The 13,631-nt window shown below is 44.3% G+C and overlaps 2 protein-coding genes across 4 annotated transcripts in view; one reads left to right on the top strand and one right to left on the bottom strand.

Moving 5' to 3' along the window:
• Positions 1-2,907, bottom strand: part of CIITA (class II major histocompatibility complex transactivator) — a 37,318-nt gene extending 34,411 nt beyond the window's left edge. The window contains exon 1 of the mRNA XM_054270769.1: positions 2,230-2,907. The gene's annotated coding sequence lies outside the window, so the exon portion shown is untranslated. The remainder of the gene's footprint in view (positions 1-2,229) is intronic.
• Positions 2,908-3,611: 704 nt separating this feature from the next.
• TVP23A (trans-golgi network vesicle protein 23 homolog A) lies at positions 3,612-13,582 on the top strand. 3 transcript variants are annotated; one of them, XM_054271082.1, is made up of 8 exons: positions 3,612-3,715; positions 3,806-3,885; positions 7,770-7,806; positions 8,392-8,443; positions 8,873-8,962; positions 11,240-11,365; positions 12,963-13,092; positions 13,493-13,582. In XM_054271082.1, the coding sequence occupies exons 2-8, from the start codon at positions 3,828-3,830 to the stop codon at positions 13,570-13,572; spliced, it is 573 nt and encodes a 190-aa protein (XP_054127057.1). In that variant the 5' UTR covers positions 3,612-3,715; positions 3,806-3,827; the 3' UTR covers positions 13,573-13,582. The 3 variants fall into 3 exon arrangements, with proteins under 3 accessions (XP_054127057.1, XP_054127059.1, XP_054127056.1); XM_054271084.1 differs by lacking the exon at positions 8,392-8,443; XM_054271081.1 differs by lacking the exon at positions 8,392-8,443 and having other exon boundaries at positions 7,770-7,914.
• The last annotated feature ends 49 nt before the right edge of the window (positions 13,583-13,631 follow it).

Genomic DNA, 13,631 nt, shown 5'->3' with positions numbered 1-13,631 from the left:
GACAGCCCAAGTTCCTTATTTTTGGAGTTCCCAATATGAGAAATGAAAGATGACCTACAAAATTAACAAATACCAAGTAGTGCAGCTGAGAGTGACTGAAGCTTTGAACACATCAGGAGATATATAAATCTGAACACATTGAAAAATCTGCATCCAAGTGCTGGGAATGCCCCCCAGGCTGGAGGAGAGCTGGTGACTTTGCCTTGGTGTGCCCTTGTTTTGGATGTGTCTGAGTGACCACCACACAGTCTAAGCAGGAAAATGACACTGAAGTAAAGTCAGTAATAATTTCAAAGACTTTTGCTTCCTGGGTGACTGCACTAGACATTCCTACAGCATGAATTATATAAGGCCTTAATGCCATACAGGCTTAATAAAATAAGGTATTTAATAAATATGTAATGTTTCCCTGGTTTTTCCCTAACTGGAAGGAATACAGCTGCTACTGCCCTTGTTAGAATCAAAACCAGCTACTGTACAATAATGGAAATTTCAAGTTATTCATAATATCCTTAGGAAGTTTACAAGGGAAGTCTCTGCTAAGTCTCTGCAAGATTCTAGGGAGTGTTCCAAGGAGAAAGAGAAATCAGCTGACTTCCCAGTAATAGAGTGAATAAAGCACCATTCTAATCTCAGAGGAAGCTCTATTTATTGTTGAATCAGAGAATGGGAGAGATTTTTCAGATATTCATATCAACACTCTGCTAGTGTTCTAAAATAGAAATGTCACTATTTATTGTGGGGAGGGAATTCCCTGTAAGGTAATGGCAAGGACACAGCAGCATGTGATGGATTTTTGAACTATTTTATCTTATATACTTCAGTCAGCAATTAGGGGAAATTTTAACATATTTCATAAATGGTCTAGGTTTTCCTGTGCAAAAACCTGAAAACCAAACTACAATTCATAAATTCAGTGTAATGATCTCTTCATCTGGGGCTGCTGAAGCAGCATTTGAGGACTTGCATCATCTTTAGGGTGTTGCTAATCTTTCCAATGTTCAAACAATTTGTAGTTAAGCTACAACTCAGAAAAAGTGTTGAAAATAGTACAGTTTGTTCTGTAAAATCCTAAAAAACACCAGAAGCTTCTAATGAGGTTTCACATGGATGCATTAATTTTAAAACAAGGAAGAATTCTTTTCTAGCAAACCCCAAAGACAGAAATTCATTTGACCAATGATTCCTCTAGAGACCAAGGACTCTTTCTAGCCCTCATTTGCTCTAAAAGAAAATGATGAGCCATACAATACCTTGAATAATCACACAGCACAATTTCATATATCTTCTTAGAGAATTTCCAGAACTATTTGCATGGTACAGTGACAGTCTCCTGTGGGATTATCCCATAGAGCTTGTTAGGAAAACAGATAATCCCTACAGTGAGCCTGGGGAGATAGGCACTGGAAGGAGGGAAAACTAAGGAAACATTTATCTGATTTAAAATCAAAACACAAAACACAGGTTTCGCTTCTTTCCCAGTTATTTCATCACTCATGAAATCAGTGTAGTAAATCAGACACCTAATGCTGTGACAGGCTATTTGTCCCTTCTCCCATAGAGGTGCTGTTTTACGTGATGAGGGACACAGGACACAGTTATTTTCTGGTGCCTTAGAATGAAAATGCAATGGCTTGGACAATACAGCAGCAGTACAGAATTACTAAATTCAAAGGATCAGTTTTGCTGGCAGAACTGCCCTGAGAGGTGCAAGAGGAGCTGCTGCAGGAGCTGAGGTCAATGACCTGGCAGGCAGGAGGATGCGAGACCTCCCAGCCCTGCTGAGGCTTCTGTCAGTGACTTCTGGGAGCTGCTTCTGAGTCAGAAGCCAGATCTGTTTGAGTTACTGTTAATTCATGCCTTGGAAGCAGAAGTGCACGTTGATACAGGAAATGAAGTCAGGGTCAGCTTCAGGTATGCACAGATTTAATAATTGCATCTCATGAGAGCTCTCAAAGAGAGCTCGGTCTTTATATCTCCCTGCAGAGTGAAAGCCCACTTCAGTATTTCAGTATTGTACGCTATCATGAGCTATCCCCTCAAATTGCATGTGCCTATTCAGTTTTTTAGTGGCAGTTTACTGTACTTACTAGCACACTGTACAAGTGGTTTTAACACTATCAAGGCCAAAATATGACAATCAAAATATTAACATCATGAGTCATTAAGTACACCTTTCCTGCCTTACAATTATAATCCTACTAAGAACAGAGTATCAGTTTTTCTTACCTATTAGGTATTGCTTTGTTCCAGTAAGTCTCGTGCAAAGCTGCTTTCCAGCTGACATTTTTGAAAAGTTCACCTCAGTAGCTTCTGTACTTACTCAAGAACCTGGTTTAGTTAGATGTTTTAGAAAAGACTAGGAAGTTATTATTTTGCAGGCTTATTTAATGCTAGTAGCTAGTCAGATCTACATGTGGCTGTGGTTAATCCGATCTTCCTTGACCCTCTGCTTCATACTAAGATGTCCAGACTATTTCCCCCCCATTGTTGTGAAACCCTTACACCTATCCTGAAGTTTGGTTGTCTTGTTTCACTTCTTTATCTCTGCTGCATAATCCATGTGCATTTCAAATTAAGGCACGAAAAAAATATTTATCATGGAATCATAGAATATCCTGAGTTAGAAGTGACCCACAAGGATGATTGAGTCAAACTCTTAGCCCTGCACAGGACAGCCCAAGGTAACACCCTGAGAGCCCTGTCCAAACATTCCTGGAGCTCTGTCAGGCTTGGTGCTGTGACCACTGCCCTGGGGAGCCTGTTCAGGGCCCAACCACCCTATGCAGGAAGAACCTTTTCCTAATATCCAACCTAAATCTCCCCTGACACAACTCCAGGCCATTCGCTCGGGTCCTGTCACTGATCACCACAGAGAAGGAATCAGTGTCTGCCCGTCTCCTTCCCCTTGTGAGGATGTTGAAGACCACACTGCGGTGTTCCCTCAGCTCGTCCAGGCTGAAGGACGAGCTGAGGGAACACCGCCCTCAGGGGCCGCGTTACCTGCACTGAGCCAGGGGCACACGCACGGTGCTGTGGAGCCACCCCTGCCCTCAGAGCTGGCCCCCACACGGGCACAGGGCCGCGGGCAGCGGGGACAGCACCGGCCGGCTGGGGGTGTGCGCCCAACGTGACACGCAGCTGTGCTCTCATATTTATACACCTCCGTTCACCTGTCCCGCTACTCCATCTTCCTTTCAGGGTTTGTACTCAGCACGAGACTCCAGCGGCCCTGACCCGGCCGGTGCGTGTGGCGACCCCGCGGGGCGGACAGCTGATCGCGCTGAGGGCCGGGGGCGGCCGGCCGGGGCTCCTGGGGACCCTCACGCTGTTAAAGCCCGCTCGGCCGGGGCTCCTGCGGCCCCTCACGCTGTTATACCCCGCCCGGCCGGGGCTCCTCCCGCTGTTACAGCCCGCTCGGCCGGGGCTCCTGGGGACCCTCACGCTGTTAAAGCCCCCTCGGCCGGGGCTCCTGCGGCCCCTCACGCTGTTAAAGCCCGCCCGGCCGCTCTGGCCCCCGCCACAGGCACCCCGAGACAGGGCCGCAGGGAGGAGCGGGTGTCCCGGGGGTCACCCGGGCGGTGCCCGGTGAGGCGCAGCCGCCGCGGGCCGTGACGAGGGGCAGCCCCGCTCCAGGCGCGCGGGGCCGGCCGGAGCCCGGCCCCTTTTGCCGGGGCCAGCTGCGGGCCTGGAGCCGCGGGCCGGGATGAAGCAGGTAGGGGCGGCAGGGGCGGCAGGGGCGGCGGGCGCTGCGGTCGGGGCGCGGCTCCCCCGGGCCCTGCGCGCTGACGGGCTCCCGCCGCAGGCGCTGGTGGACGACACCGAGGATGTGTCCCTGGATTTCGGGAGCGAGGAGGAGCTGGCGCTGCGGAAAGCGCGGATCAGGTAACGGCGCGGAGGCCGCAGCATCGCGGCGCCCGGGCTCGGGCGGTCCTGGCTGTTCCGCTGTACAGAAAACTCCATTTAAACACTTCATTCCCATTTTTTACAGGGAGGGTGGTTTAGCGCTGGAACAGGCTGCCTGGGGAGACTGGGGGCCTCTGTCCGGGAAATGCTCGGGGTGGAGTGGGCGAGGCCGGGCCCTGCTGCCCGGCATCACCCGGTCACTGGAAGTGAAAACCTGGCACACCCAACATCCCAAAGCCCAAGCAAACAGTGCTTTAGTTAGAGCTGGAGCAGGGCTCAGCTTTGCTCAGCTCCAGCAAAGCCCACTGTGCAGCAGTGCTCAGGCACTGCAGTGGGCACCTGGCTGAACAGCCAGATAGCTGCAATAAAACTGCCATGATTTCCTACCATGGGATGTGATGCTGTGTGGAATTTAAAATATCTTATGCTTGTAGACATTACCTGAGAAAACCCAACCCCTTAACCCTTCTCATGTGTCAGGCTAAGCTTGGATTCCTCACTAGAGGTGTCACTCTGCAGCTCTGGCCACACAGAGGTCCTGGGTGACAGAGCTGTTCAATCAGTGGCTTTTGAAGAATCTCCAATTAAAGACTGTGAAAGGAAGAGCTTTGTGTCAAAAGGAATTAGGCATGAACTGATCAATAATGTATATAATCAGCTTTGGTTTAGATTGCTTTCTCTGCCTTGCCCCAGTTTAGTCTGGTCCATTCCAATGATAATATTTTCTGTAGGTGTAAACAAAAAATATAATAGATGTTAAACCTGACACAACGTTATCTCAGATAAAAAGCAATCATGTAGCTTTACAATATAATTACTTTTACAAGTGTCTGGTGAAGCAGTGCTTTGCACTTGGTCACTACTTGAGTCAGCCCTGACATAAGATTAACCTTCCCAGAATTGCCTTGGTTTTACACCTTAGCAACAGCACACATTTTAAATGAAGGTTTATATTTTGGTGCAGTCTTGGAGAGCACAGCTTCAAGGATTCAACTAAGCTGGGAAGTACAGCTTAGAAGTACCTTGATCACATGAGCCACAGGTTCTGAAGGAGCAGACTACATTTAGCATGAAGTGAAACCACCCTGGAATGTTTGTAGGAGGTCACAGCAGCAGCACTTTAGAGATCTTAGAGATTGCTCCTGATTCATGCTGCTCAGTAGTACAGCACAGGTAAAGTATCAGCAAACTGTGCTGTTCTGTGATCCACTTTGTGTAGACAGTGGCTTCATTAGAGACAGCTCTTCTTTCTGGCCCTCAAGACAGTATTGAAAGATGATGTAGTATTGAAAATTCATCTGCTATAGAATGCAGAAATGAAACTGCTTACACTGCTCACATGTGTTTGTTTTTGTATTTCTGAAGAATCTTGTACAAATGAGTCTGAAAGTCACCTAGGTGCTGCAAAATTTTGTTATCATATTAGAGGGCATAACAAGGCGTTCCAGTCATTTGTCTTTATTCCAATTTCATATATCTTGAACTTGGTTATAATTAGCATAGGCTATGACAAATTGTGCTTTTGTGATTCTCTGAGGTATGTGCAAAAGGGCTCCTTAAAAGCAAAAGGTTAGTGGCTACTTTCCTAAGAAATAGGGAAAAGATAAGTTCTGGAAATTGGGAAATTCTTCCTCTTTCCTAAGAAACTGGAAAAAGATTGCAGTACCAGGACTTTTTAGATCTGGAAGTAGGGAGCATATGATTGCTTCTTTTACAAATCAGCCAGGAAACAGTGATCAAGGAGAAAAGAGAGCTCATTTATTCAAAATTTGCCTCAATACATTTTGAAGAATGAGATAGGAGAAAAAAAAAAAAAGGCAGCATGTAGAGTGCTGCTATGGCACCTCTGAGCAGGCACCTGGAATGATTCTCCTGTAGTTCACTGGCACAGCTTAGGCCTGACCCAAATTTGATTCTTAACATGGGATGCAACTAAATTGATTACAGCTCCTTCCTGTCCTAACAGGCATGGTGCTCCCAAGCTGAGCAGAGGTTATTGTAACAAGGTTCATGGCAATCACTGAGCCTGCAGGCTCCAGTTGTGCATCACATGGATGTTTAGGTGCAACAGGAAAACAAGAAGGCCAAGCAAGTGGTTTCCTGTCCTTTCAGGAGCAAATTTATGCCAAGTTGAGCCATGGTAGAGTTGCCATTTCCTTTATCCTTTCCAGAGTCTCAGTAAGTGCTCAGCACTGTAATAAATGACAGCTTCTTGCTCATGGGTTTTGTTTGGTTTTTAGTAAATACCCTTCAGTGTTTGACATTGGAACAAATTCAGCATCCAAACAGTAATCCTGTTGTAATCCAGTCATATTGCTGAATCTGCCTTCCAAAATGAAACATGAATTCCCCAGAGTTACTGCCACATTTGAAGCACTGATCCATTAGAAAAGCTCAGGCAACCCTGGTGTGCTTTGGGGTTGTGATCTATGAAAGCTGCTCTGGACAGAAGGGCACCATTCCATCATTGACTCCTGCATCTTCCTGACCAAGATCAAGGCTGGAAGCAGCAAGCCCTGTCTGTTTGTCCCAGCTCACAATCCCCACTCCACCCACCTGGCTGCTTATGGCAGAAAAAGCCCCTTTGCTTAAAATGTCACATGTTCAGTTCTAAGTCAGAAGTTGTTTTTGGAAAGTTTGAAGTTCACATGGGCATGACCAGGAGTAAATATAAACTTCACCTGTGCATCATCCTTCCCTCCCCAGTCATATGTGTAGTTCTACAAACACAGTATTACCACAGGAGAAAGATAAACAACAGAACAGTTAAACAGCTATAGAGAAATAATAGAACAACAAGGATATTAAAGTCATAGAAGTTATTATCCTTATATAGCTATAATTTAAGTTTATAATAAGCAATTGTGTATATATTACATATCTCATTTTATTAAACACAATAACAGAATAACATTTAGTAGTTAAATAGTTGATTACACCCTAGGCCATACTTTTGTTAATTGGCTATTCTACTGTTAATTGGTCACAGAGGCATAGGAGCTTAAGGAGACAATTGTTGACTTAAATATCTTATTCAGATATTTTATTCTCTAAGCTTCAAGGAAGAAGTTATTTAACTGCAAGAGCCTGTAGTTAATTCTCACTTTCAACTAATTAACACAAACAATTGCACAGAGTAAAATTTTTACTTGGCATATTACCCTGAAAATTGTGCTGTGCTCATTACAGCATTCTCCAGCCCCCCACCCTACTGTGCAGGCCAGTATTCCATGTCACATACTTACTTCTTTCACTGAAATTTCTCTTTATTTTGTTACAGATAAAAATTTGTTCAATGAGCAAAATGTAAATACTATAGTGAAATTAATAAGCAGTAATTCAGAAGAACTGCTAGATTCCTAAATCATTCTGCCTAAAAGGAAGTGTTGGGTTTAGACATTAAATATGAAAGTTCATTTTGTCTTATAGCAAACAGCTACAATTTTTTTAGAGTTAATGTTTTGTTTTCAAAGCTATTCTGAAAGGCATAAGAGCTCTCTCAATTCTTTTGTGCTTTGCAATGCTGATTCATTTTATGAATCAACAAGGATTTTATGGTACTGTGTTGCACACAGCCACTAAATTCCTTCACACAGGATCAAAGAATCTGGCTCCATATTTTGTTCTGTCTTTGAGAAAGTTTTGACAGGAACACCACATTTGTATTTTAGATTTAGACTGAAGCTTGGCTGTTGAAAATACCATTGTTTGCTAATGGAGATATACACCACCACTAAAATAATAGCAGCTGCAAACCAAAATACCATTACAAACTTGAAATATCTGTGCTGTGCTACACTGTCAGCCAGCACTGGAACATTCCCTCCTGTCCCATAACCTCATTTATGCTCTGTTTTTTCTAGGCACCCACTGGCCACCTTTTTCCACCTGTTTTTCCGAGTGAGTGCTATTGTTACCTACTTGTTCTGTGACTGGTTCAGCAACAGCTTTGTTGCCTGTTTTGTCACTATTCTCCTCCTTCTATCCTTTGACTTTTGGTCTGTCAAGGTAAGATGACCCTGAATAGTAATTATCTTGGGAAGTATTTTGTCGTTAATTAAAACAAAATTGAAGTATGTATAATGACAGAAGTGACAAAAATATTGCAATCTGTTGATTTATTAAATGTCTAGCTCATTTTAATGAAGATGTTCACATGTTAGTTATTTAGCACCATGTTTTCTATGGCTGACTACTAAGGTCCACTAATATGGTAAGAAAATTGCTTTGCCATAGGTAATTTGTTTGTATGCTTCCTCTCATAAAAAAATAATTTTAAAAATTAAAGTAATACTAGCTTTCAGCAATGGATGCCCAAGAATTCAGGAACTGCAACCTTGTGCCCAGACCCCACAGGGGCTGCAGAAGTCTCCTAACAGCCCAGCTATAGCTCTGGTGCCCTGCCCTAATCCCATGCAGGCAGGTGGGTCGGGCCAGCCCAGGATCCAGAGGTTCCATGTGTTGAGCAAGGCTTTTGTTTTGTAGAAGTGAAGCACTGATGCACCTCCAGTATTCTGAAAGCTTCTGGTTCATCCAGGTGCTGAAATGTTTTCTTGGTTTGTTTCCCTGATTGTACAAGCTTATTTGCTTGTCCTTAATCTCCCATTTTCCAGTGTGTTTCTGTTATTAATATTCCTCTTTTACTGAATAAATTTGTTTATTGGGTGCTTGTCCAACAAGCACCCAATAATTGACTTGAAAAAGATACAACCTATAATTTATTGTCTAAGTAAGTGCTATTGTGCTTATTATCATATTGAAAGAGAAGAGGCCTCTAAATTTGTAACTTCACCCATTGTTAATGGCCATTGTACTCAAGCTGGAACAGCTTTTAGAAGTTATTTTTGTATTAGATAAAAGATGATTTTTGAACATGCTTGTCTTTTAAATTTTTTTCTATTTTTAACTGTTATACTGACAAGTGACTTGTGCTACTGATTAATGCAAATAATGGTTTCATCACTAGAATGTGACAGGAAGACTCTTGGTTGGTTTGCGTTGGTGGAACCAGATTGATGAAGATGGAAAAAGTCACTGGGTGTTTGAAGCAAAAAGGGTAAATATATTAATAGAAGCAGGCACAAGGCAAACAGAATCCATAGGAAATTTGTAAAGCTGATACCAAGTCAAACAAAGTAACAAATAGAACACCTTTGTAACAGTTACTTTTCATCCTGCTTCCATAGAAAACAATGTCAGTATTCAGGTGCAAGCACTGTTTGTCACATCCTGGAAGCATTCAGGGCAAAACAGGACTCACAACATTGTCAGCATATGGATCAGCAGAATAAATATTCATAGCATGGTGCTATAGGTATGAAATGTTTCTGGTAGTTTTATTTTATTTTCTAGCGAGAATATCTTGTAATAAACACATCTTTCCATAGATAATCCCAACACAGAATCCTCTTCAGGAAAGATCTATGTGGAAAGCAATGCTGAATAGTTCAGATTCAGTATTTTGAAGTTAATATTTTATTCACCTTCATGGAATATGGTGGGAAAGAGAACCTGAATAACAGAGCATTCTGATACTGCCAGTGCCCCCTAAACACACTGAGTTAGGGGGAAGGAAGCACAATAGGATGGCATTTGGCATCACTGCCAGAGTCAAGACTCGGTTTTGCTCTCACTTGCTGACATTCTCTCTGCAGCCCCACTGAGCCTGGCAGAGCAGCACCCGGGGCTGCTCACAGGGACATTCTCTGCAGCCCCCCAGCTGTGTGCCCAGCCCCGCCGGCTGTGCCGCTGCTGTCCAGTGTGCGGCACTGTAGTGCCCCTCTGCAGTGCCCTCTGCAGCGCCCTCTGCAGTGTCCCCTGCAGTGCCCTCTGCAGTGCCCCCTGCAGTGTCCCCTGCAGCGCCCTCTGCAGTGTCCCCTGCAGTGCCCTCTGCAGTGCCCCCTGCAGCGCCCTCTGCAGCGCCCTCTGCAGTGTCCCCTGCAGCGCCCTCTGCAGTGTCCCCTGCAGTGCCCTCTGCAGTGTCCCCTGCAGCGCCCTCTGCAGTGTCCCCTGCAGTGCCCTCTGCAGTGCCCTCTGCAGTGCCCCCTGCAGCGCCCTCTGCAGTGTCCCCTGCAGTGCCCTCTGCAGTGCCCTCTGCAGTGCCCCCTGCAGCGCCCTCTGCAGTGCCCTCTGCAGTGTCCCCTGCAGTGCCCTCTGCAGTGCCCTCTGCAGTGTCCCCTGCAGCGCCCTCTGCAGTGTCCCCTGCAGTGCCCTCTGCAGTGTCCCCTGCAGCGCCCTCTGCAGTGTCCCCTGCAGTGCCCTCTGCAGCGCCCTCTGCAGCGCCCTCTGCAGTGCCCTCTGCAGTGTCCCCTGCAGTGCCCTCTGCAGTGCCCTCTGCAGTGTCCCCTGCAGCGCCCTCTGCAGTGTCCCCTGCAGTGCCCTCTGCCATGCCCTCGGCCCTCTGCAGTGTCCCCTGCAGTGCCCCCTGCAGCCTTGGCTGCAGCTCTGGGGTGCCCCAAGCATGGAACACAAATTAATTCATGTGCTTCCTGTGAGACTGAGGGAGGCCTGAAGACAGAATAGAGGAAACCCTACAAGACAGAATACATGGAAAATTCAATAGACTGAAAATTATCTAAAAAGCTTTTCAGAGTAGAAGAGTCCAGAGGGTTTTCTTTACCAATTGGGATGCTTCTGTTTCGGAAGTTGGCACTAGTGGTCATCAATTGGTGTGAGGGTTGGAGTGAGATTTTGAATTTTGGAAAGATCAGAGCCTTCTGAACAATTCTCTTACTTTAAGGGTTCTTTTTGTTTTTTCTTAAGTGCGATGAGCCCTTCAGCGTAGATACAGATGTGAGTTGTGCTGACCTGAAGAAATCTGTAAGCAGGGCTTTGCAGCCTGCTCTGTAGTTTCTGCTCTCCCTGAAGAGCAGACAGAGCACAGACCATGAGGCTGCCTCTTGCAGTTACAGTGTGCTCAACTCCAGCATGACACAAGAGGCATTTTCAAAGCCATGGTTCTTAATTCATGGAATGTCAGCAGAGTTCAGAAGCAAAACCAAGTACTTATATAATAGGAAGACATAGTAGTTTATATAATAGGAAAATAAGCTTCATGCAAGATATAAATTAAGGTACAGCATCTTTTTATGAAAATGTACAGAAATGTGCACTTTTATAAGAATTCCACTCTGAACTAGAACCAACTGATAAATCCCTGTGGATGAAAATGCTGTGTACAGTAGGGCATCAGGAAGGAACTGGGCATGAACTACTGCTCTTCTTAGTTAATCTTGTTCTATGCATATGATAAGTGAAATCTTCCTCTTCTGTCAATTTGTTGTTTATTGTGGTTTTTGACTTTGTGACTAATAGTCTCAATTTTTCCTTCCAGGTGCCTACAGTAGCTGCCTCAACTGAAGCTGAAGCCCGAATCTTCTGGCTCGGTCTCATCATCTGCCCAGTGATTTGGACAATGTTTTTCTTTAGCACCTTGTTCTCCTTGAAGCTGAAATGGCTGGTGAGTCAGGGGGTACTGAAAACAATCTTGGTAGAGGGAAACCCAGATCTGTTAGCTTTGAACCAAATCTTTCAACAGCAGAAAAATTTCACCAGCAGCTTCAAAGAATCCCGAGGAGTTTTCTGCAGTCAAGGCTTGCACTCTGGAATGGATTGGTAATTTTTAGCTGCACTTCTACTGGTTATCAGCTGTCAGCTCTTTCCTCTAGAGAACCTCAAGTGGTGGGCAAAATTATGAGCTTCTGTTTAACTGTAGCAACTTACCCTGCCCCAACTTATTTCAGTCAAATAAAACTAACAGGAGAGGACAAAAAATGAACCAGTGATGTTGGTTTTCAGGGTTTTAGGTCTCCTTTAATGTACTTTTAGAAGTAAGGAATTTAGATGTCTGGTACCATTTCCTTTTGAAAGAACCAGCATCATTAGCTCATAAAACCTTGATAAACTGAGCTATAAGTAAGTATTTTATAATTGCTCTACTTGTAAGTCATCTACTTAAAAAAACCTCAACACTTTTTTTTCTAAATACGAGAGGAAATTTACCCCATATATTGCATTATATTAAGATATTTTTGTCTATGAAATCTTCACATTTTCCCCTGTAAATGTTAAATGCTTGGCTAATTGCCACGCTATTCATTCTGTCAAGTTCCCAGCCATGCTCAGTACCATTTCCTAATTCAGTCTGAAAAGATAAAAAGCACCTCTGACATGTGCAGCTACATAACCAGTAACAGTCAAAACTGCATATTCATTATTCAATTAAACAGGAAATTCAGCTATGGGCATGAATCAATTGCAAATCATTACCTGCTTTCTGGTGCCCCTAAACAAGCAATAGTTAAAATTAAACCAGCACTCTTTGTTCATGGCTCCACCTTTATTTTTGAAAAGCAGAGATTGTTTGCTAAGCCAAGAGCTGCCTGGAGACAGAACTCTAACTGGCACAGGAGGCAGGTTGCCCAGGTGCTTGTAAAAGGCAAATGACTCAAACAAAAATAAAATCACTTCTGGGAAACTGGTTCTGAAGGCTAAGAGAAACATTTTTATAAATTACTGCATTAGTCAGATTGGTTCCACCTGCTGCTAAACCTGAAGTATCACAAAAGGAACTGATTATTTTCACTGCCTGTCAAGGCTAGATAGGAAATCCATCTATGGATGCTCTTTGTAAATCCATAAATTACAGATCTCATTTGTTTATAATAAGCTGTTTGTCAGCTGAACAGGCCTGCAAGTGTGCCATGTATCTGGATGTAAAACTTTTAGATAAGAATGGGGCTTAAAAAAAATTTCTGGAATCATTTCTGGAATCTGTTGAGTAGGTCCTTTTCTGAGTAAGTGCTTTTAGGAAAGTAATGAAGTCCTTCAAGATACAAAATGACACAACTGGTATTGGTGTTTTGATAAAAATAAATATTTGTAGAAAGGAACTATTGTGTTTGCCATGATTGGATGTCTTTGAAGGCCATTTATGATTGTGAATAATGTCCCCCTGTTACAGCACACTTATCTGGATAGTGTGTACACACACACACACTCACTCACTCAATGCACAACCATGGATTTGTTCCTGCTGAACTCTTGTTTGTCCACAGGCTCTCGTGATTGCTGGGATCTCTCTCCAGACTGCTAATTTATATGGCTACATCCACTGCAAGTTAGGAGGACCAAAAACCATCAGCAGAGTAACCTCACGGTTGTTTGGCACCACAGATGTTCCCAAGAGTGAGTATTGAGCTTCAGCCCATGGGGTAGAACAGCCAACCTGCCTCTCAGGGCTGGTGCTGGCCTTTCCTGGGTCTGAGTTCCTGCAGTGAGTCCAGGATAATCCTGATTCTCCACCAAGCCTCTCTGGCAGTGTCACAAGGAAGAGCCATAACCCCAGGTCACTTTGCTCCAGGCTTGGAAGCCTGCTGAGCTCCACAACTGAGCTGCTTCCAAGCTCCAAAAGAATGTTCTTCGCTTAAATCCATGGAGTTGCTATAATTCTAATTCCTCTGTTTAAGCAGAGCTGGAAGAGCCATCTTCAACCTTCAGGCTTCCAGCTGGCAGCTTCCTGCTTTTGTAAGAGATCCCTGTGTCCCAGGTTGTGCTTATAGCCATGTGTGCTCTGTTCCCTCAACAGGACAGAGCAGGAGAATTGCAGAAGATGGCACTGAAGATCATGGGAAGATGGGCACTAGTAACCAAATAAGGAAGAGCTAAAGGATGAGCAGTAAAAAAGTCATTAATGAAAGTTGTTGTTCTTCATGGGAAGATATTTA

The sequence above is a fragment of the Melozone crissalis genome, unplaced genomic scaffold (genome assembly GCF_028551555.1).
Source record: "Melozone crissalis strain CALT ecotype California unplaced genomic scaffold, PUWL_Pcris_2 ptg000012l_1, whole genome shotgun sequence".
In the NCBI taxonomy this organism is placed as follows: domain Eukaryota; kingdom Metazoa; phylum Chordata; class Aves; order Passeriformes; family Passerellidae; genus Melozone; species Melozone crissalis.
This window is presented reverse-complemented; position numbering and strand designations above follow the sequence as displayed.

Coding starts and splice junctions, on each gene's coding strand:
- TVP23A (XM_054271081.1), top strand. Junction 7,915..8,872: donor TTGACTTTTGGTCTGTCAAG/GTAAGATGACCC, acceptor TTTCATCACTAG/AATGTGACAGGAAGACTCTT. Junction 13,093..13,492: donor CACCACAGATGTTCCCAAGA/GTGAGTATTGAG, acceptor TTCCCTCAACAG/GACAGAGCAGGAGAATTGCA.